Source organism: Aphis gossypii, chromosome 2 (assembly GCF_020184175.1).
Source record: "Aphis gossypii isolate Hap1 chromosome 2, ASM2018417v2, whole genome shotgun sequence".
NCBI lineage: Eukaryota > Metazoa > Arthropoda > Insecta > Hemiptera > Aphididae > Aphis > Aphis gossypii.
In genome coordinates, this window is record NC_065531.1 from 9,134,496 (window position 1) to 9,156,601 (window position 22,106).

Sequence of the window (22,106 nt, forward strand, 5' to 3'; positions counted from 1 at the left end):
AAAAAGAATTTTAGACATTATTGATATAATTGATTAAACTGAAAAATAAAGTTTATAAAAATCTGTGTTTTACTATACCTATACAAATTAAAAAGTATTTAAATTATTAAATGAATAAATAGGTATTAAAAAATTAAACGTTCACAAGAAGAAAATTAGCTACACTAGTATCCGTAGTCCGCAGCACATTCTGGTGAGAAATTAATCGATTTAATGTGGAATTTTTTTATAATATCGAATAACAAATATCGATTTAAATTTCGGGTTAACGGATTTTGGTTGCATACTTTCTGTATAGTCTTTATGACTTAAAAATCGTGTTTTTTGCCAATATTATAAAATGATGATGAACCTAGATATAAAACAATAAATTAAACATTTGGTAAATATAAGGGTAGGTAATTAATGCTTAATTTATTAGTATGAACACGGAACAACAGATACCATACATTGTAATAGCCACGATTTAAGTATCTCATATAGTAGCGCTACTTGATACTTATCGATTTTTGAAACTTTACGCTTAATCACAACTCACGAGATAGGTTATCTTTAATCGCGATGTTATCAAAGTAATTTATAAATATAATCAACTTTATCAGTATTCAGTGTTAATGATTGTTGATTGTAAAAAATAATAAATGAAAAATTGGCAATTGAATTGTTTACCGTTAACATTCTTGCTTGAAATCGTACGACATGGAATGACGAATCACATTCGTTTTAACGTGTACATCTCTATGGGACTAATTCACTGTGATCACGATTGTAGATAGAACACTGGACGACGTCAGATTGATGGCGGTATTTAATCAGTAGCAGGTCTTTGCTGAAAACCAATAAACATGAAAGGATCGTTTGTGTTTAAATTGATACCATTCAGTAAGTTACGCGAAAAGATGGCCAAAATTTCCAATAGTGTGTCAGAAAATCGCAACCATATCCGTTTGATAGCTGAGTCCATAGCCTATTGTGTGGTGACCGGCGGTCTAGGATGGCTGGCATACGAGTTTCATGAAACTGTCTTGACCATTGAACGTTGCGTACAAAAAGATCCAATGCTGTTGAACAACAAATCACCAGAATATATATTTGCTGACAAAACTACATTCACTGGTAAACTTTGTGTTATTGATACCACTACCTACTATAGTATATAATATATAGTCATATTTCTTTAGACATTCTTCGTGTATAAAATTCTATTTTCATCAATTTTCAAATAAGAATCAAACATACAATTTGAATTATGTTTTATATAGGTACTATATATATACATTACCTATAAGTTGTTTACATTACTATTACAAAAAAATTTTAGTAAGATGAATATTTTTTTTTTACTTTTTACCTATATTAATATTAATAAATTACTTTCTTAACATCTTATTTGTAAAAATAAATTTTGAGCCATGCAATGATTGAACAACAGAAATGTGCACAGGCATCTTTACACATTTCGTGGATACTCGGTAAACATATGAAGCCATTTACAGATGCTGATATTGTTAAAGAATGTATGCTTCAATCTGTAAATATACTGTTTGAAAATAAAAAGGAAATTGTCGAAACTTTTCGACATATCCCAATATCAGCATCAACTAACACGAGAAATACTGAAGTACTGGCCAAAGATAATCACAATCAGTTGAAACAAGATCTATCTACTGCTGATTTTTATTCTATAGCCTTGGATGAATCTTGTGATATCACAGATACATCTCAGCTAATAATTCACGTGAGATACTTGAGCAATATCAGTGACTAAACCTACACTGTAGGTAATCATCAATAGAGTTGTATGATATTTATTCCAAGGTGTATTTTAAATAAAACACATATATCGTGGATCATATATTAAACAGGCATAATAAAATCATAATATAATATATTAATTAATAAATATTGTAGTCAAATCCAATGTATGATTTAATATAGTATTATTGATATAGTTAAATTCTGATATACTTAATATGATATTTTAGTTAAAAATATAATAATATGTTGGTATTGAAAATCGGGCATAGAATAGTTAATTTTACTTCATGGAAGGTTAGCAACTGATTAATAATATATATATGAAAGATATAGTATATATAAATATATAAAATATATACTTAAATGAAATAATATAACGTAAACTGAAGTGGAAAAATATATTTATTGTAGGCATTATCGAAGTGTACAACAATAATACTTTATTTAAGAAATGTGTATACATTTATTACAAATATTTTATTTATAACAATTTCTATAAAACTTATTATATAATCGTAAAATCTTATGGTATAGGTATTCTATTACACTAAAAATAGGTATTGACAATGTTTAAAATATTATATATTTTTCTACTATCATCGAAATCCAATTTATCTTATATACTAGAGAAATAATTTTTAATTAAACAGTTATTAATAATTTGTTCACATTGTTGAATAGTGTTAACAATGGATAACGCCATTTGAAATCGTTTACAGAGTTTTCAGTATAAATGATATCATGATAAAATGAACAACATGTACATCGATTAATAACCCCATATATACGACCTTTTTCTTGAAAATTATTATCAATCAAATTTTCAATTAAATTAATATCACATAACATAGTTAATGATGATGTCACTAACGTTTTGCAAAATTTAAATGCCATACTTTTATTCAGATGTAATAATCTTTGAATTTCGATTAACATATTGGAATTATATAAATGTGATAATCGATAATTTTGATTAGGTTTAAATTCTTTAATATGTTCAGTTGATAATTTTAATTGTGTTAAAGGATGTATATAATTTATATATTGAACCCCGTAATTAATAAACTGTTTTCGTAAGTATAGTAATTTTGTTTTTAAGACATCTCGATAAAAGATTATATTGATTACATCATAGTCGTATATTATATTCTGTAAAGTTACCATGTTCACTTCTCCCCTGATTGCCTCTTCGATCTTTTATCAGCACTCTGTTCAGTCTTCATCCTGTTTTCTGCTCACCCCTTCACCATTTGTAATATCTATATATTAACTGTAAGTCTGCCTTGATAGGTCTTACTAGTGTAATATATTAGTGAATTATACTGAGGAATATACAACAACTGAACTGTCATTTTATAGCCAAATTTTCAACATTAAATATGTTTTCAGTTAAACATTTACCTCATTTTCGATGATTATATTTTTATAGTCTATTAAGGACTATAAACTATATAAAAATATAATAATATATAGTTAGTTTAATGAAAAATAACTATAATAATATAATTATACTAAAATAGATTTTGAATGAACCTAATAAAGTTTTTAATTCGTTATTTCGTTATCAACTCGAATGTTATGAACTCAAAAAATTTTATGATTTTTCAACTTCAAAATTACTTGTAAATTTTCGCGTTTTCGACAGATTTCGTAAAAATTTGAACTATAAACGCTTATAAAAAAAAAATTGTGACTAACGATTTTTAATTTTTTTTAGCTACAATAAAAACAACTCATAAGGAACCTTGTATTAAATTTTCAAAACTTTTTGGTCATCCAAAAATTTTTTATTTCTATTTTTACTAATTATATTTATATTCTCGCGCATACCTCACATGTCAGGAAAATTATTATTTGATATAAATACGATTAGAAACTTGAATACCTGATACCTACGATTGGTTTGTAAGCCATAAATTGAATTTTATATAACAATGGTGTGAATATTTTAGTGAAATAGTTATTCAGAATATAAAATAGAATAGTTTATGTTATGAAATTTTTATAAGTATCTCATTATAGTATTATTATTATACTCGTCCATCATTGACAGTGTTGTTCACTGTGATGATCGGACAGTATAATGGTTATTGACAATCCTAAATAAATAATAATTTCTCATAAAATTTTTATATTCATATATAATTTATAACCTTAGTGGCTTGGAATAATTTAGTTTATGATTGGATTAAAATAACAAATTTTCGTTTAAAGGTATCAGATATTTCTCATTCACGTTTAGTATCCAAAATAAAAATCTTCTTAAAATGACGACTGCTTATGTAAAAATTTTAAGGAAAATTCTATACTTGTGCAAGTTTATTGGTATTATTAACATAGCATATGTATTACAATCGGATGGATTATTAATCAAAAGTACAGACTCGGTGTATAAATGTCTTGAAATTTCACGGATGATCATGTTCTTAATTTTAACCAACAATTTATTCACACTTACTTATATAGTTTATATGCCACATCTATTCAAAGTATGGATAATTATGTTTGTTTCAAGAATATCAGAATTAAAATTGATAAAGTAAGAAAAATAATACCGTTCATGTTCATTACCTATCTATTAGACTCTCCTATATATATAAAGAAACTCTCCTATATAATTTATATCTATAACTATACGTATCTACTGTATGGTACAAATATTTTAAATTATGATAATATTGCTACTGGGTATGAAAAATAGCATGATGAATGATTTTCGATTACTTTATAACATAAGCTTTAACCGACATTTGTTGTCTCTATACAACTATTTATCATTCTTTGCATTTTAACTAGGTACCTATATAAAAAATTATATTCCAAAATCTATTTAGCTATTTGTTAAAATGTTCATAAATTTAAATTTATTATTCATAAATCCAATAATGTTTTTTTCACTACTTAAAAATAAAAAAAGTAATTGGTTTTATTACATTATGTTTATTTTAGGTTGATGAATGGTATCATCGAGTACGACCAAAAGCTAACATCACTTCCAACGTTTTTATTGATTCGTCACATTTCACCGAAAATTATTTATTGGAACATAAGTTTTATTATCGTATTGATTTATTATGTTGCGATTACATCAGTATTATTATATTTGTGGCCACCGAAGACTATTGACGTCTTTATTGCTGTTTTTTTTATTCGATTAGAATTTATTGTAAATGTTTCAATTATGTTTTTCACATATTTTTTCCTACAACAATTGGAGTATCGATTTCAAGTATTGAATAATGCATGGATACATCTTCTACCTAGATTTCTCTCCAATTCTGGTGACTCTACACATTTTATTATAGGAATGACGCTAGATAAAATACGGTTGTTACACGCCGAACTATCAGACCTATTAATAATATTCAGTGACGGTTTCGGAAAAATGCTATTAGGATACTATATATTCTGTTATTATGATATGATACTTAGTTTTACTTGTAATTTTTTTCTTTTCGATCAACCGGATATCATAGCACAAATTTTACCGTACATATTCAGCGTACAAAATATCATATTTATTTTATCCATTCTCATAGCTGCATCAAATGTTCATGAAAAGGTAATGTTTTTGAAAATATTTTACTTTAGTAAACTATTTATTATTTATATTCAAATAAATTAATGAATTTAAAATGTATTGCCCAATGATTTTACATTGATAATGTGTCATAATATTGTCAGAATATTATTATCTTTTATGGCTCATTTTTTTTTTATAATATAAATTTAGTTATTGCTTTATTTACCCATGTATATTATATCGTATGATATATTTAAGTTTACGTTTATTTTTCATCTTATGATTGTAAAATACAGCAAATTTGCATTCATATGAATCAATTTTATATTGTCAGTTTTAATATAAGAGTACCTAAATTATCAATCATAAAGGTAATAATATTATCTATGGCATGTCATATTTTTTTACCTACTGATATTTTAATTTTTAGATAGTTATGGTTAAATAAAATATTAAGACTTTCAAATTTGTTGTTTATTCGAAAATTAAAATAATAATAAAAGGCTATGAGATAATATATACCGTTTAAATTGATAACAAAACTCACGTAATAGATATTATGCACATATTGAATTGGCTCCCTCAACACTTATTTAAAAAATACATTGGTAGGCTTAAGTTTGTTTGCAGGAATTTTTATATATTAAAATCTATACTCTATAACATTGTTACATTTCTGAATTTTATTATCTATAAATTGTATTTTTTCTTAAATATTTTTACTTGTGTGGTCGTTCTATATTGTAACTTCTTATCATAATATCGGTACCCGCTTGAATAACATACAATATAATATAGTATATACATGAAATTGTATATATTTGGGTACATAGAATAAAATTGGGAATTCAATTTTTAATTGAAAAATTCATATGAATTAGTTTTATGACAAATAATTTTTTCTGTATATATTAGAGATAGAAACAAAATATTGTTTTCATTTTAATTCAAAGTATAATTTTTATACAAACATTATAAAAATTATAAAATTCAAATACAACATGAAATATCAAACGTATCATCAACATAACAAATATTGTCGATTTCTATTTTTCGTCTGTATTTGGATAACTTTGGAGTATTAAAGCTCGAGCGTAGAGCATAATATTGTGTTCGACGATATAAAAACTTGTGTTGTAATTAAATTTGTTTAATTTTCCCATAAATATAAATGCAACAATTTGGAAGGGCATTCAAAGTACCTTTAATAGCTTCTCTTTTAGTCGATTTCTAATATTTTAGAGATCAAGTTTGTTTTCTTCGTCTAGCTCTAGATCGTAGTTAAGGTTAACATTGGACGATTATCATGACTCATACAACGTTTTTTTTTACTAATTCTCAAATAATCTTTGCATCCTCATTTAGTACATTTGAATCACTTAAATGCATTTTGGAGAAGCTTATGATAGCTTAATTTAAACTTATTTTCTATTAAAATTAAATCTCCCTTTCCATTACTGATTTTATAAACCGAATTAATTTTATATGTAACTAAATACGTACGAAATGCAACAAATTTAAATAAACTACAACGGATTGCAAAGAACTGAGAGTATTTCGTTAAAATATAATACCTTGAAAATCTCATATATATGAGTAGTTAAATTGTGTAAATACTACCTACGATAGTTGTGACCGTTTAATGGATTTTTGGATTAACGATTAGATAACTTCAAGTAGTTACCCACCACAGTATCGCTAAAAAGAAGCCTACTTATTAAAATTATATATTATGTCGAGACCACTAGTTGAAAATAAATTATAGTGGGAAACAATTCAATATTGCTTTCTTGGGAGCCAAATCAATATTCGATGAAGCACTTTATCTAATATTGAGAACCAATTCAATGGTTGCCGATGATATTATATTTTTTTTTAATTACCTATACATTTTTAGAAACGGAAGATGATATCAAATTTACGATTAATAAGGATTTCAAATTTATCAGCCAACCTAAAAGTACAAGTAAATAATATAATAATTCTAATTTATTTTATTATTTTAATTAAATTATTTTTCTCTAATTTAAATGTTAATAATACATGTAAGCGTTAATAAAGATTAATGATATTATGATTTTTGTATATTAGATTGGTTTATACAGTTTTCAACATCATTTCTAAATGTTTGTAATAGGTTAAATTATTTATGAACCAAATAATAGTTCTTGAATCAAGCGAAATCACAGCTTTTGGAATTTTCAGTATAAATTTAAACTTTGTTGTATCAGTAAGTATTTTAATCAGTGAATGTATAATTGTTTTTTATTGTTTATTTATTTGAGTACAATTATAATAGGCGTATCTTACAAGTTACAAAACCAAAACATTTTTTTTTTTTGCAGATACTAGTGTTACTTATTACTGGTTTAACAACAATGATGCAAATGAAGGAACATCCAATTATGTTAGAAGTTAGACAAAATTTCAAACATTTTTTGAAGAATGTAACTGATGTAAAATAACAATTGAACTTCACTTCACTTCACCCAGAAAAGATGATTACTATAGATAATGTCAATTTATTCTTGACAGAAGATATGATAAGAGAATTTAAAAAATACCTTCCAAAACTTCAAAGATGAGTCATATTGTAGTTTAATAACCTGAACTTATAACAATGTTGTCGATAAAATATTAATTGAAAATAATCTCTTAAAAACAAGAATTAACTTACTTGAAATAAAAATGAAATATGGAACTCTGTTTGTTTTTAATACATAATCACTAATGACACTAACTAATCTCTGACTTGAAAAAAAAATTACTAGCAAACTACATATTATTTACTTACAACATATTTTATTTTAGTAAATCTAGCATTAAATTCCAAAATATACTTAATTATGTCCAAAATCAACCAAATGAAAAATAATAATATAACATTAGTTATATATTTTTTACATATTATTCAGAAAAAAATAAATTATATTCTTTATTTAGTTTTTTTCTTCTGAAAAACACTTCAATCAAATATCAACGAGCAATGTAGCATTATATTATAATAACTGAATACTTATAAAAAATACTAATAGAATTTTTGCGCAACCGTCTCTAAATATTCTTAATAGGTCTAATAACATTCGGCGTGTAACAAACGTATTTTATACAAAGTCATTTCCATTATTGAAAATATCAGTCCACTAGGATAGACTTAAAATCTCAGTACAAGATGTGTCCACGCATCATTAACACCAATAGTTTTAAGAAAAATATGAGAAAAAAACTACTTAAATGTCTGCAATAAATTCTAATAAAATAAAACACAAAGCGATAATTTATAGTGTAATTTATAATCTTCGGTGGCTACCAGTATACATTCAAGGGTGGTCCTTATGTATAGGTGATGAAAATAAAATAACATATTTTTTTCGAGCACCCTTCCATTTTGATCATTTCTATAAGAAAATAATTAAGGTTAAATTTTATGATGATATCTCACCCCTTTCACGTGCCGCAAAGTAATCTTTATTTTATCAATAAAATAAAATAATAATTAAACTGTATTTGGTTCTTCGTGGTGGTAGAAAAGAGTTATTTAAATAAAATATTTCATAAATCCTACTGTAAAATCAAAGTTATTGGACAAATGCAAATTTTACTTATAAATTTATTTCTAGAAAATTAAATTTTACACATTTTTTATATAAAAGATTATGACTTCATAATTTCAGTTCAATGACTCATTAGTCATTTTTCATCCCTTTTGCGGCACGTGAAGTTGATGAGATAATCATTACAAAATTTAACCTAAATTATTTTCTTATAGTAATGAACAAAATGGAATGATGCTCTATAAAAAATTTAAAAGTTTAAAAATAAGGACCGCCTTAAAATACAAGTATATTGATTCAATATACTAATACGATATTACAATACACAAATAAATTTGCAAAATTATAGAATTCCCCTCAACATTTTTATATGCGGCATAATGGACTCCCACATTTCCGAAATGAATTAAAAAAAAACGATACAAGATAAAGAAAAAAAATTTTTATTTTTAAAAACTATATTATATAAGGTTTTTTTTAAATTATTTTTTAAAAATTATATCGTCTAAATGACGAGCAACGCACATATGGAGCCGTTCTCGAAAGTTTTCCATCACTATCCAGTATATCGAGTGGAATCGCAGAGATTTCTTGACGAATAGCCTCCTTTAGTTTTTAAATGGTTCTAAGTCGATGTTTGAAAACTTCAGCTTTGAGGTATACCCATAAGAAATGGTACACTTTCGTTTGGATTCAAACTGAACCGAGTGCGAAATGCTCTCTGTGTCGCAATCACACATTCAGCGTTTTTGAAAAATGCCTCAATAACGAAACCACGTTGTTCACCAGACCACGGCATGGTGACGACTAAAAACCTTATTAATAATCTAATCTAGCGAAATAAACCACTTTAATCTAATCAGTTTAATTACGCGCTAATGATTATTTGAAATATGGGAGTCCATTACGCCGCACCCTGTATAAACAGCTGTAATTTTTAAGAAAATGTTTATTTTGAAATTTGGATACTAAACGGGAATGCGAAAAAGCTGATACTTTTAAATGAATATTTGTTATATTAATACGATTCATTATTCCAAGCCACTGATACTATGAAATTTATTTGAGTACAACAATTTCATGATAAATTATTATTTATTTGCAGGGTATGTAAATAACCATTATACTATCACACTATCACAGTAATCGACGTCTTCAATAATGGTCTATTAAAATAGTAATGTTATAATGAGATATAAGAATTTGATAAAATAAAGTAGGAATTCCATTTTAAATTCTGAATAACTATTTCACTAAAGTATTCATACCATTCTAGTATAAAGCTCATTCTATGACTTAAAAAACAATTGTAAGTATCAGGTATCTAATCGTATATTTATCATTTATTATTTAATAATATTTATAAGTAGTGTTATGGGCTACGAGATATCAAGACTAGATTAATATGACCATGCCTTTTGTCGAGGGAGTTTCATATGCTACTATGACTATGAAACGTGTCGGGATAATGCACCTATTGTTATATTGCAATAATAATGCATTTATGAATGTGTGTGAATGTATCTTTATATTATAATAATTATACAGTAGTAAGTATCATTGCACATTATCAAATTCGGATACTCATTTGCAACAACTACCAGGACACCCAGAAGGCTACGGGTCTACGGGCTACGGGTCAATGCCAGTGGCGCAACCAGGATTTATTCAAAGGGGGGGGGGGTCCAGGAAAATTTTTTATTTATAATATATTGTTTTTCTGTTTTCTGGGTAACTTTAAAAATATAAAATAAAAATAAATACTAAGGCATGAGCCGGGGTCCACCCCCTTGGGTTCGCCACTGGTCGATGCAAACAAAAGACGCACCATATATAAGGGAGTCCGAAAACCAGCAACGGCAAATGTACCATAGCCACTAATACCTGAACACCTTCACGACACTCAGCCAGTGGCGTATTTTCAACATTTTTCTGGAGGGGGGTCCACAGTTTATACATAATTAAATAATTTACCTGTATAAACTATGAGAACTATATTACCTATTGCCTTTATGGCTTTATCACACATTATATTTAATTTTAACTTGGAAACCGTTGTAAGAATACACAGAATACCAATTTCTATACTTATTACTTCACTATATTGCAAGGATATGTATAGGTTTTTTTTCTCTGAGGGGGTTCAATACCCCTGGACCACCCCCGTAAATACGTCACTGCACTCAGCCACTTCTTATATTAGTTACATGTACTTTATTTATACGTAATAAAAGCATTATTCGTAATTGAGTCGTAACTTTCATTCTAAATAACACTTTGGATTCAAACTCTGATATTGGCGCGCATCAGTAGAGCCCGGATTTGTATGTTTTTTGCATATTTTTTTTCCTTTTCACTTTTTTATATTTTTGTTAATAATCTTCACGAACAACACTAATTTGAATAACATGCAATATTTTTGCATATTTAACCGTAAATGCATATTTGTTGCATATTTCAATGAATGCGCTGTTTCAAAAAAAAATTTGGTAGTTTACAGTTTTAGCTATTTGAATTTAAAATACGTATTATAATATGTACAATATTATATATACATTAGAAATAATTTAAGTAATCCAATAGTAGGTATATTAGAAGAAATAGTTCATCTGCTGTAATCTAATCGTTATATCGTTGTTATGGATGTAATACATTTAATTTTATAATATAATAATATTGTTATAATAACTATCAAGACAAAATAATTTTAAGCTTCTTTAATTTTGCACCAATAACTTCAGTTGATTGTGAACGATCATTTTCGATATACAAACATTTATTAATAGATAGACGGCATGTTCTACTGAAGAAAAACTTGAATATAGTTTAATAATTAATTTTAACAATAAAGAATAAAAACGCATTTTAAGTTGTATATTTTATTTTATTTTTAAACAATAATATTCATGTATTTATTTATACATATTCAATGTTCATATTTTATACATTTATATTTTATTATTTTATATTTTTTTTCATACTTAATACAACTTTGAAGATTTAAACATACATTTTTTAAATGCATATTTGTTGCATATTTTAATGATTCTTACTGCATATTATATGGCATATTTTGATACTTTTTAGTGCATATAAATCCGGGATATTTTCTACTTGTTTGTGTACTATGAATTTAATTGTTTTAGAAACGAGTAGCAATGCATGTGAATCTATTTATTTGTTATTTTTAAGATACCTCATAAGTTCGTAGCACATTTGTATAAGTTTATTCTTATAAAAAAAGATTTTAATGAAATTCTAAGAAATAATAATAAGTTGCTATGAATAGTGTACATGGACTTAAGAAATATCAACAATCGTTCAGACCTAAACAATAACACTCAAATCATAGATTTTATTAATAAATAAAAAAACTAAAAATATTATACTAGAACATTTGTTTTTAAGACATCAGGTACATTTTGCTTTCAATAGTTTGGAAGAAATTGGTATTTGGTATAAAATAATACACGAGGTTTAGTTCGTTTAGGACAACTACTGGTACAATTCAGTATGCACAAACGTGTTCTAATACTAGCAATTTTTGACATAGATACCTAAAACATAGGTGAGCAAATGAATTGTAAAAAAGGTAAACACATACAAACGAGTTGTAACTTTACATTTTCAGTTACTCAATTCTAGTGTCACTTAAATTCTGTAAAAACATATTATAAAAATTTTTTCCTGATTGTATCAACGTTGGATGTTCTTGCATTTGTATTATTGTAACAAAACCAGTTACAAGTAATATAAGTATCTGTGAACAAAAATATTTTACTTCAAATTATATTGTAATCAATAAATAGATTTAAATAAATTAAAAAAAAAAAAATTACACAATAACTGAATTGCACGGTTGTTATCCACCATGTTAACCGTTTCCCATAAAGTAACCCTTACCCGTTTGCATAAATGATTTTTATCAGCCAAAAAAAAAATAATAAATTATTTTAGATATTTATTTAGAACCCCTTATTTTAAAATATGTTTTGATATAGGTGACTTTGTATGTATTACATATAATAGTATAAACTATTATCTGCACCTGATATTATTAATACTCTTACTCACAAAGCTGCATATTTTTCAATAGATAATGTTTTTTTTTACACTACCGTTTATAATGTATCGTTATAATTTATAACGAATTAAAATATCTTAGATTCTTGTGGAAGTCTTTTTAAACGAATTTTTCATTTCTCGTTTGTATACAATTAATTACATTTCATGGAATTTTGATTGATTTAGACTTGATATACGTATTTTACAATATTCTCAGATCTGTACTTTATTTACCAAATTCTGGACTTACATTAAAATTAAGGCAAGTCATCATAAATAACAGGTTGCATTCGTGAAGAAATAATAATTGTCAGTACGTGTCTAACAGCCAACCGTCCAGTAAGTGTTTACCTTTGAAAGCTTCCGATAGCACACCACAGCTGAACATATACATTATACTGCAGGTAATATAATATTGTATTACGTAATTACCCACCTTATTACATAAAGATCAACGTTAATAAGACTGGCCGACCGCCTTTATCGCCGGTCATTAGAAAACCGATATCGACTAAGCTTTCAAATAAATCATATCCCATAAAAATCACCAAGCCTACAAGTATATTTACCACACAAACTACTCCATCTTGTTGTACAAATAATACATCTATAACAACTTCCTCTACCTCCACCTCCCACACTCCTACACCTTCATCATCAGCACCATCACCTTTGGTAACTATCGCGAGTACAGATGTCATCAGCCCAGATATACATACAAATAATATCACAAAAAACACTATTCATAATTACGCCTCCTCGACAGCTATTGATAACTCTCCCAGCCGTGAATAGACACTCGTATTCAACTTCATAGACGGTATACCTCAAAGAAACTACATCCTTGCCATAGGAAAAATAATATCACCTAAAAATATCGTCTTCGTCTCTCGAATTTCAAATAATCGTTTCTGTATTTTCCTTTCAAGCAAGAAAATACACACTTAAATTGACTCACTTCTAGAGTCTACTTTAACCATTACAATTAACGACCAGTTAATACAAATACGTAGACTCATTAATCCTTCCAAGAAGATAGTCATATCAAATGTCTGCTCCCCCTATTACCAACCCTGTTATAAGCGACGCGATCAAAAAAATCAATATAACCACCCGTCTCTAAAATTGCCTACCTTATAGCTGGTATCAATATTGAGAAGTACGAGCACATCTTAAGCTTCCACTGTCAATTTTTTATTAAACATGAAGAAGCACAAAATCTTCCAGGATCTTTATCACTATTTAACAACCAGGCCGATTTCAGAGTATTCTTTACCGATGACTGAATCACATGCTTCTTGTGTAAATCCACTGGCCATAAATCTAACACTTGCAAAAAATAGACGTAATTCCTCAAACTTCTATCAAACCTACACAACTTCTTCCTATGGAAGACCTCCTTACGAAGATAACTATAATAGAAAAACCTCCCGTACACTCCCTCACAGACATAGACACCCAAGATACAGTCATATACACTCCTACAGCAATAAACCCCAATATTACATTTACATCCTCTCAAATAATGGAAGGAATCACAGAAGATTATCAGATCAACTATCCAACCTCCGTCTCCAAACCAAACTTAAAAATCCGAGAACCATTGCCCTTTACTTAATGAACTATATAAAAGGCCTCTCTCTGACACCTCATCGCTAGTAACATTATCATCACCCCTCCGGTAAACCTATCAACCAACAGGGCCAATAATACTAACATTGATAGAAGTAGAAATACCGCAAAAAAAAGCTAAAGTAAGCAGATCCAGATCCAACTCCTCATCCAAAATAGCTGACAAATTATCCGTGGGTGTCAAACCAGTTGAAGACCTGTTCTCTAAAGACCCGTTTATTCCTTTATGCCAATTCAAATACGTAATAGAAAACTATACGAACAAAAATATAAATATCCATAGTATCTGCAAAGACATCAACTCGGATATCACTTCTCTTATGCACTTGATCGATAAAATAAAAATTTCAAAAATACTGTTGAAGACAATATCAGACAAAAGCGTATATCCTGATCAATGGCACAATACGATTAGAATACCAATCCCTAAACTTAAAAAAAAAAAACAAATTCAATATTATTAACTATAGACCAATTTCACTCATTAATACAATAACAAAAACCGCGGAAATAGTTAATAAACGTTTTATTTGACACTCGGAAACATTCAATTTAATATTAAAAGAACCATGTGGTTTTCGAAAAAATCACTCTACCAGTGACATACTCACTACTCTTCATACGGATATCTGCAATACAAAAAAATCAAAAAAAAAAACTTATATTAATTTCTTTAGATATAGAAAAAGCATTTGACATAGTATGGCAAAATAGAATCCTCCAAATCATTCAAATTAGTGGCATGAATAGAAATATGTTTCTATTTTTACAAAATTTCCTAAAATATCGTAAAATATAAGTTAGAGCTCTTTCGGAATTATCAAAAATACATCATACTGCAAATAGCCTCCAACAAATTCATTAAATTTTCAAAAAACATTAGATCCTATTCACAACGAAGGGATTCGTTTATCAACAGGAGCCTTTAGAACCAGTCTCACTATCTGCATTTTATGCTCTGCTAGTGAACTCCAACTCAACCTATTCAAAGAAAAATAACTTATATACTATGGAATTAAAAGGAAAAGCACCCCAAACCACATAGGAAACAACAATTTCTTCAACAACCAAACCTTTAATAGAACAGCATCAATAAAAAAAAAACCCTCGCCGTCAATACATGACATCTTCTTTCAAACTTACTAATGATCTTAATATATCCACATCTACGAAAAACTAAATCTCCTATCCAAACCACCCCATTTGGTTTTGGCGAATCAATGTCAATACTGAGCTTTTGCAACATATTCAAACATTGTGGTACTATCCCACATTGGAATAACCGGCAACGAAATGGCTGATAAGGCAGCCGACCTTGCAACTAGAACTATACTCTATCCAACTAGGACTATATCCGATCTACCGACTAATGACATCAAACATCTATTAAACACAAAATATTTTCAAAATGGAAAAATTATTGGGATACCATCCCTCCCTTTAATAAACTTAAAACAATAAAGAAAAATACAAAGAAGTGGACCTCACCTTATTGCCACAACAGAAGACAGAAAATTACAATCACGAGATGCATATTCGGACATTCTAGCCCATTCTTTCCTCATTGGCAAAGATCCACCGTCCACTTGGGACAAATGCCACACCAACCTTCCAGTCCAACACATTATCATTAATTGCATTAAGTTAACATAAGAAACAACTTAGCAATACCACCTAATATGCATGAAGCACTCAACGAAAACTACATCTCCAAAATTATTTCATTTATAACCAAAATTAATTTTATAAGCAAATTTTAATAATGTACAGATCTTTTTTCATAGTCTTTAAGTTTTAATACTTTTTGCAAATTTACCTTTGTTTTTCTACTATTTCTAATATTGTTATAATTAATACAAGGTTAATGATCGTGATGTTGAAGCCTGACTTCTAATAAACAAATAAAATAATGATTATAGCGTAGAATATTTCGTATATTAAGGTTTCTTAAAAGATATCTAAAATAGTTTAAAAATTTTTTTCCCGGATAAATTAGAAAAAACTTTTTTCTGAAAACGATTAAAATGATAACGGAAGAATTGTGTTTTATTTTTTGACAAAATTAACCCTCGTCTTTTACGTTGTATAGGTTTAAGTTAGGTTATAACAAAAATGATTGAAATGCATACTTACTGATACAACAAGATTTAAATTTATATTGAAAACTCCAAAATCTGTGATTTCGCTTGATTCAAGAACTGTTATTTGATTCATAAACAACTTAACCTAATATAAAACATTTAGAATTTGTATTGTGAATTGTGTTACTCAATAAATATAAATTATATCATTTTTAATCCTTATAAACGATTTCACTCAATAACTCATATCTATTATTGGTGTAATAAGAATATTTCAATAATCAACACTCTACTATCTCTTAGAACATAATATTATAATATAATTTAAAACTGTATGCTAAATTAAAATGTTAATTATAAGTTGGAATAAAAAAAAATTATAATGGTAAATAATACATACATGATACATCCACACAAACTATAATTTTATGTACAATTAGTATAATATTTACTTGTAATTTTAGTTTAGCCGATAAATTTGAAATTCTAATTAATCTTAAATGTGATATCATCTTCCGTTTCTGTAAATATATAATTTAAAAAAATCAATCTTTTGTAAACAATAACATCAATATTTAAGAAAATGACATCATTAAATAAGTGATACGAGTATATAGAGCGAAGTAATTGTTTATTTTATATAAATAACAACATTAATTATAACGTCGCAAATATTGTAAAACGTGCAAAAATACCAAAGAAAACTACAGTTTGAACACGGAAAAGCGCGTTGTATCCAGTGATAAAGACAAAACAGAACGAAAAAAAACAAGCAAGGTAATTGAATAGAGTAGCACCTTAGAATTTGCGCAATAGTACTATCAACGATAGTATAGAGCAGTTACTGTACTACAAATGCAGTATAAAGGTATTATATAATTAATAGAACAATTTTAAAATAAAAGAGGAGCCATGCAACATATAAAGAAAAGACATCAAAGTCTGATTAGATTATCTAAATTTAGTTATGATGTATTACAATGTGATTAATTTATTTAAGCATGACAATTTTAGATATAGTTACTCAAATTTAAATATTTTTACTGATCGTACCTTTTCATGGACACGTGATGCAGCGATAACGATGGATAAAATGCATATGACATTGTTTAACTGGTAACAGTATGGTAAAAATGTTTGTACAACACTGGTTAAAATATTTTTTTCTTTTGTATTTTTATGAGAATTAATCATAAAAAAAAAAATAACTAACATATCAATATAAGTTAATACAAAAAATCCTAATATGACTTTTCCGTAACCATCACTGAATATTCTTAATAGATCTGACAATTCGGCATGTAACAACCGCATTTTATCCAGCGTCATTTCTGTTATGGAATCTGTTAATTCACTAGAAATATTCAGAAATCCAGGTTGAAGATATTTCCATGAATAATTTAACATTTTGAATCTATACTCTAATTGTTTTAGAAAAAAATATGAGGAAAATATTACTGAAAGATCTGTAACAAATTCTAACGGAATAAAATATACAACGATAACAATGATGTCTATATACTTCGGTGGAAATAAGTATAATAATGCTGATGTCATTGCAGTATAATAAATCAATGTGAAAATAAAAATTATGTTCCAATAATTTTTCTTCGGTGATAATTGGCAAATTAATAAAAACCTTGGAAGTGATGTTAGTTTTTGATCGTATTCAATTATACCATTCATTAACCTACAAAAAACATTACATATTATGTAAAAAACCGGTTATTTAATTTGTTTTGAAGCTGTGTTGGAAATACTTATTATTATGTTAGTGTACAGTAGTATTAAAATGTATTATAATATCATATTTTTTCATTTAATTTTCATGTTTATGAAAATGATTATTTGGTTGTTTGATGTGTGAAGCAACGATGTTATTTGAGTAAGTATAATTTTGTTTATTAAATTTGAATCCAATGATACAATGATAAACGATTCTATTATTGTCAGCCTAGGGGGTAGAATATGTATTTTACATTTAGTGGTGAAAAAGGTAGTTTAAAAATTAAATCTTGTACAGAATATGCCAATTTAAACAACTGGTGTATGTTTCATCTTTCTACGACTAGTAATTTTAACTATAACAAAGTTCTTAGATCATTTAATAGTAAATCATTATTTTATGCTCAACGTCTTTTATAATTACTGTAAGCCAAACTTGTGGAAAATATTTTGTAATATTGTCATTATTTAGTTATTTATGGTCAGCATTATTTCGACAAATTATGCTGTATATAGACACAAAAACAAAAAAAAACATTTTGTGGTCTAAATTTTTGGAAAAAAAAAATTGTTAAATATAAACTATTTTATTTCTATATTTATTGGTGGTAAATAAGGTATTAGGTAATAGGTATTGTTTAGCTTACTGTATTAACCGTGATTCTGATATTCTTGATGCAATGATGACTGTCCATAATTTAAGTACATGTAATATATTAAAAATCTCAGCTTTTGTATATATAGAGTACGAAAGTATTATTAATATAATCATTCGTGAAATTTCAAGGCATTTATACAACGAGTCTGTGTTTTGTATTAATAATCCATCCGATTGTAATACGTAAGACATGTTAATAATGCCAACAAACTTGCACAAGTATAAAATAGTTCTTAAAGTTTTTTCATACAAGATCTTCATTTTGAGAAAATGCTTTTATGGATACTAAATGCGGAAACGTAGTTTTCGACATACATAAATAAAAAGTTTATTCTAATATTTATTTATAGATTAAATTAATTTAGACTACCGAAACAATCGAAAAATGAATGATTACAACTCTGTCATAAGGAATTATTATTTATTTAGATAAGTCAATAATGATTATACTACCACATGATTATGTTAGGTATTTTAGTATTTGTATACGAAGTTTACGTGGTTAGTAATAATAACAGACATTTTAATGATAATTGATGACCTAACCAAGTGGTTCCAAACTCACTAAGCGTAAAAAATTATAAATAAAAATATATAATCAGTATTATGCTTATCATATATTTATATTATTGTTATTCAATAGATGATCCAGAGACAGTAGAGTTGTAACACTAGAACCTATTTATCACAGATTGTAATATTTGTTGACCTATAATAGAAAACATGACAATCTAAAGTGTATAAGACTGGTTTCTACGACATAGAATTTATACACCTTCAAAATAATATAATAACAGTAGAAGAGAAACTTTTTTCTGGGATTGTTGGATTAGGAAGGACATATTAAATTAAGTACTGTGCCGCTTATCATTCTACAGTTTATTCTTGGTATAAGTCAGTGGTCATCCATCCGGGCCGTCTGAGAACATTTATTGACGCCATCGCTTTCTAAAACGGAAGCATCTATACAATGAAGTCACAATTTTCACAAGCCACATATATTAATTTTACAATTACGTGTTGGTGTTGATTAATAAATATATATCAAACGAAAACTAATTAATTAAATAACATGTATAACAAAATTATTTATTTATGTAAATCAATATGATTTTCGATGATGATTCGGGCCATCCGAGAACAAGCAACGACTGACTGCAAAACGACTGTACTAATCAGTTGATACGGCCCAACATACGTCGTCATGGCCATACCACGCCCTCATTATTCTGTTATGTATATTCTGTTTATCGTCGTTTGCCATTTTGCACGTTGTCGTGCAACAGCCTACAGGCATTTCAGCCGAAAACCGTTGTACCGGAACTGCAGTCGATGATGCCGGATAGCGGTTGTGTTATCGCCAGTTGTTATATCTTTTGTTATAATATTAGGCATCGAAGCATACAGCCGTTTGGTGTCAAACTCGATGAATGTTGCAAAAGTGTTGAGATTTTTGTCGTCGATTGACGAAAGGCCTCGGAGGACGATGACATAGTCTTGTCATCGGCTATGATACTCTGTATAATTATTGTAGTATAAAATATGTATACTTTAAAACTTATAAAGTTGAAATGATTTCAAACTACAACTAATTATTATTCAATGTAGACTTTGTAATAGGTACTATATTACTGAAGGTTGAATTAAGAGTGTTAATTTTTAATACCGGCAGGTGACAGTATTATATTTATTTTAAAACTATGTAGTTGACAACAGCAACAATAATAGATGTTCAAAGTTCTTGTAATGGAAATACATTTTTTTTTCAAACCATATGAACGGTTTTAAATTAATTTTATGTAAATACACCACTGGTTAGAAAAGAATATATTATATAACTATATTTACATTAATGAAGGTGATATTTTAAAATTAAAACTATTTTGGTAATTATAGTGAACAGTTAAATTATTATTTTTAATAATCATTGAAACTTTATCTACGCGTTAAAACTTTGAACACATATCTGCTTATTCGACATAACATTATACACCTACTCTATGTAAAACCAAATGTACAATACTGACAATGTTATAATAAAAAAGCTACAAAAATATTAATGTTTAACTTGCAGAATCAATCACAAAATTTGTTTTGAAATTTCGAAAATATTCCATATAATTTCATAGAAATTTTAATATTATTATATATTAATATATGCGTAGGTACTTGTAGCTCTATGTATTCCATATTTCCATTCGATGAGTTTTCGCAACAATTCTGGATTACTTCACGCGTGAGAACTGAGGAACGTTGTCGATGACGCAACCAGAGTCTAGAAATGCTGTGGTTGACAACTATTGCGCCCCACCTAGCTTTTCATGCATAGACGATAATTTATCAAATATTTTTAAAATTTAATAATGAATTTATTCAAATTCTGATTCATTGAAAATAATTAAAAATAAACATACTTAAAGTATGATATTTTAAAATTTTTAGAATTTTTTTCTAATTATTAAAGAGTATCTTGTGACGATATAAACGCATAACCCACCTAATTTTTTAAGTCCTCAATTTTTTTTATGTATTCATTCTTAAATTCATAATTATAAGTACTTAATGAAAAAAAATCTTTTAGGATAAAATTACTCTAAACATATTACGTTTATGTAATAAACATAAATCGAAAAAAAAACTATCATATTATAAATTACTACAAATATAGTTCATAGCATTAAAAGTGACTGATAACATTTTAAGTACAAGCTTGAAGCTTGAATTACAACTGAGTTATAAATAAAGTTAATGTTAAGGATTTGAATAAGCTGTTTTTAATAATTATTACAATATAGATAATTGGATTCAATTGATATTGAAAATGTTGATAGCGGTCATTCATACGATTTGAAAGCTGATATTTGATAAATAAACCTTAATTTTGTTTAGCTTTATATTAAATAATATTTTTGTTATTGTTTCAGACATTTTAGTGTAATATTTGCTGTAACATAATAATTTTCAGTCAGAATTGAACTGAAAACTATTCTTCGCTGAAACAGTATTTGACACTTAAATAGGCTGGTAGGTTACGTTTTAACAAAATCACAATACCTAAGAACAATGGTAGTTAAACGATAAATATTGTAAGTATATTATACATTGTTAAA

At 27.2% G+C, this 22,106-nt stretch overlaps 2 protein-coding genes across 11 annotated transcripts; one reads left to right on the forward strand and one right to left on the reverse strand.

Moving 5' to 3' along the window:
• The first annotated feature begins 576 nt into the window (after nt 1–576).
• On the forward strand, nt 577–7,982 carry LOC126549553 (uncharacterized). Of its 9 annotated transcripts, none has more exons than XR_007603660.1 (5): nt 577–1,116; nt 4,708–5,320; nt 7,179–7,247; nt 7,373–7,511; nt 7,627–7,982. XR_007603660.1 is itself a non-coding variant. In XM_050199040.1 (5 exons), exons 2-5 carry the CDS (start codon nt 4,712–4,714, stop codon nt 7,744–7,746), a joined length of 885 nt encoding a protein of 294 aa, XP_050054997.1. In that variant the 5' UTR covers nt 583–1,116; nt 4,708–4,711; the 3' UTR covers nt 7,747–7,982. The 9 variants fall into 9 exon arrangements, 5 of the variants coding, with proteins under 5 accessions (XP_050054998.1, XP_050054997.1, XP_050054996.1 ...); XM_050199040.1 differs by having other exon boundaries at nt 583–1,116; nt 7,179–7,241; nt 7,419–7,511; XM_050199039.1 differs by having other exon boundaries at nt 587–1,116; nt 7,419–7,511.
• Nucleotides 7,983–11,820: 3,838 nt separating this feature from the next.
• On the reverse strand, nt 11,821–21,962 carry LOC114120347 (uncharacterized). 2 transcript variants are annotated; one of them, XM_050202380.1, is made up of 5 exons: nt 17,667–21,962; nt 17,066–17,134; nt 16,666–16,758; nt 12,459–12,595; nt 11,821–12,392 (listed from the first exon to the last, which is right to left on the reverse strand). In XM_050202380.1, exons 1-4 carry the CDS (start codon nt 18,297–18,299, stop codon nt 12,467–12,469), a joined length of 924 nt encoding a protein of 307 aa, XP_050058337.1. In that variant the 5' UTR covers nt 18,300–21,962; the 3' UTR covers nt 11,821–12,392; nt 12,459–12,466. The 2 variants fall into 2 exon arrangements, with proteins under 2 accessions (XP_050058337.1, XP_050058336.1); XM_050202379.1 differs by having other exon boundaries at nt 11,821–12,595.
• Nucleotides 21,963–22,106: the final 144 nt, after the last annotated feature.

What these genes read in the sequence shown, in the direction of transcription:
- LOC114120347 (XM_050202380.1), bottom strand. Translation starts at nt 18,299, where the DNA reads ATGAATGGTATAATTGAATACGATCAAAAACTAACATCACTTCCAAGG. An exon ending in CATCACGTGTCCATGAAAAG is followed by an intron (nt 17,135 to 17,666) that starts GTACGATCAGTA and finishes ATATATTTACAG; the next exon opens with AAACGGAAGATGATATCACA. An exon ending in CGGCTAAACTAAAATTACAA is followed by an intron (nt 16,759 to 17,065) that starts GTAAATATTATA and finishes GTTTTATATTAG; the next exon opens with GTTAAGTTGTTTATGAATCA.
- LOC126549553 (XM_050199039.1), top strand. Translation starts at nt 4,712, where the DNA reads ATGAATGGTATCATCGAGTACGACCAAAAGCTAACATCACTTCCAACG. An exon ending in CATCAAATGTTCATGAAAAG is followed by an intron (nt 5,321 to 7,178) that starts GTAATGTTTTTG and finishes ATACATTTTTAG; the next exon opens with AAACGGAAGATGATATCAAA. An exon ending in ATTTAAACTTTGTTGTATCA is followed by an intron (nt 7,512 to 7,626) that starts GTAAGTATTTTA and finishes TTTTTTTTGCAG; the next exon opens with ATACTAGTGTTACTTATTAC.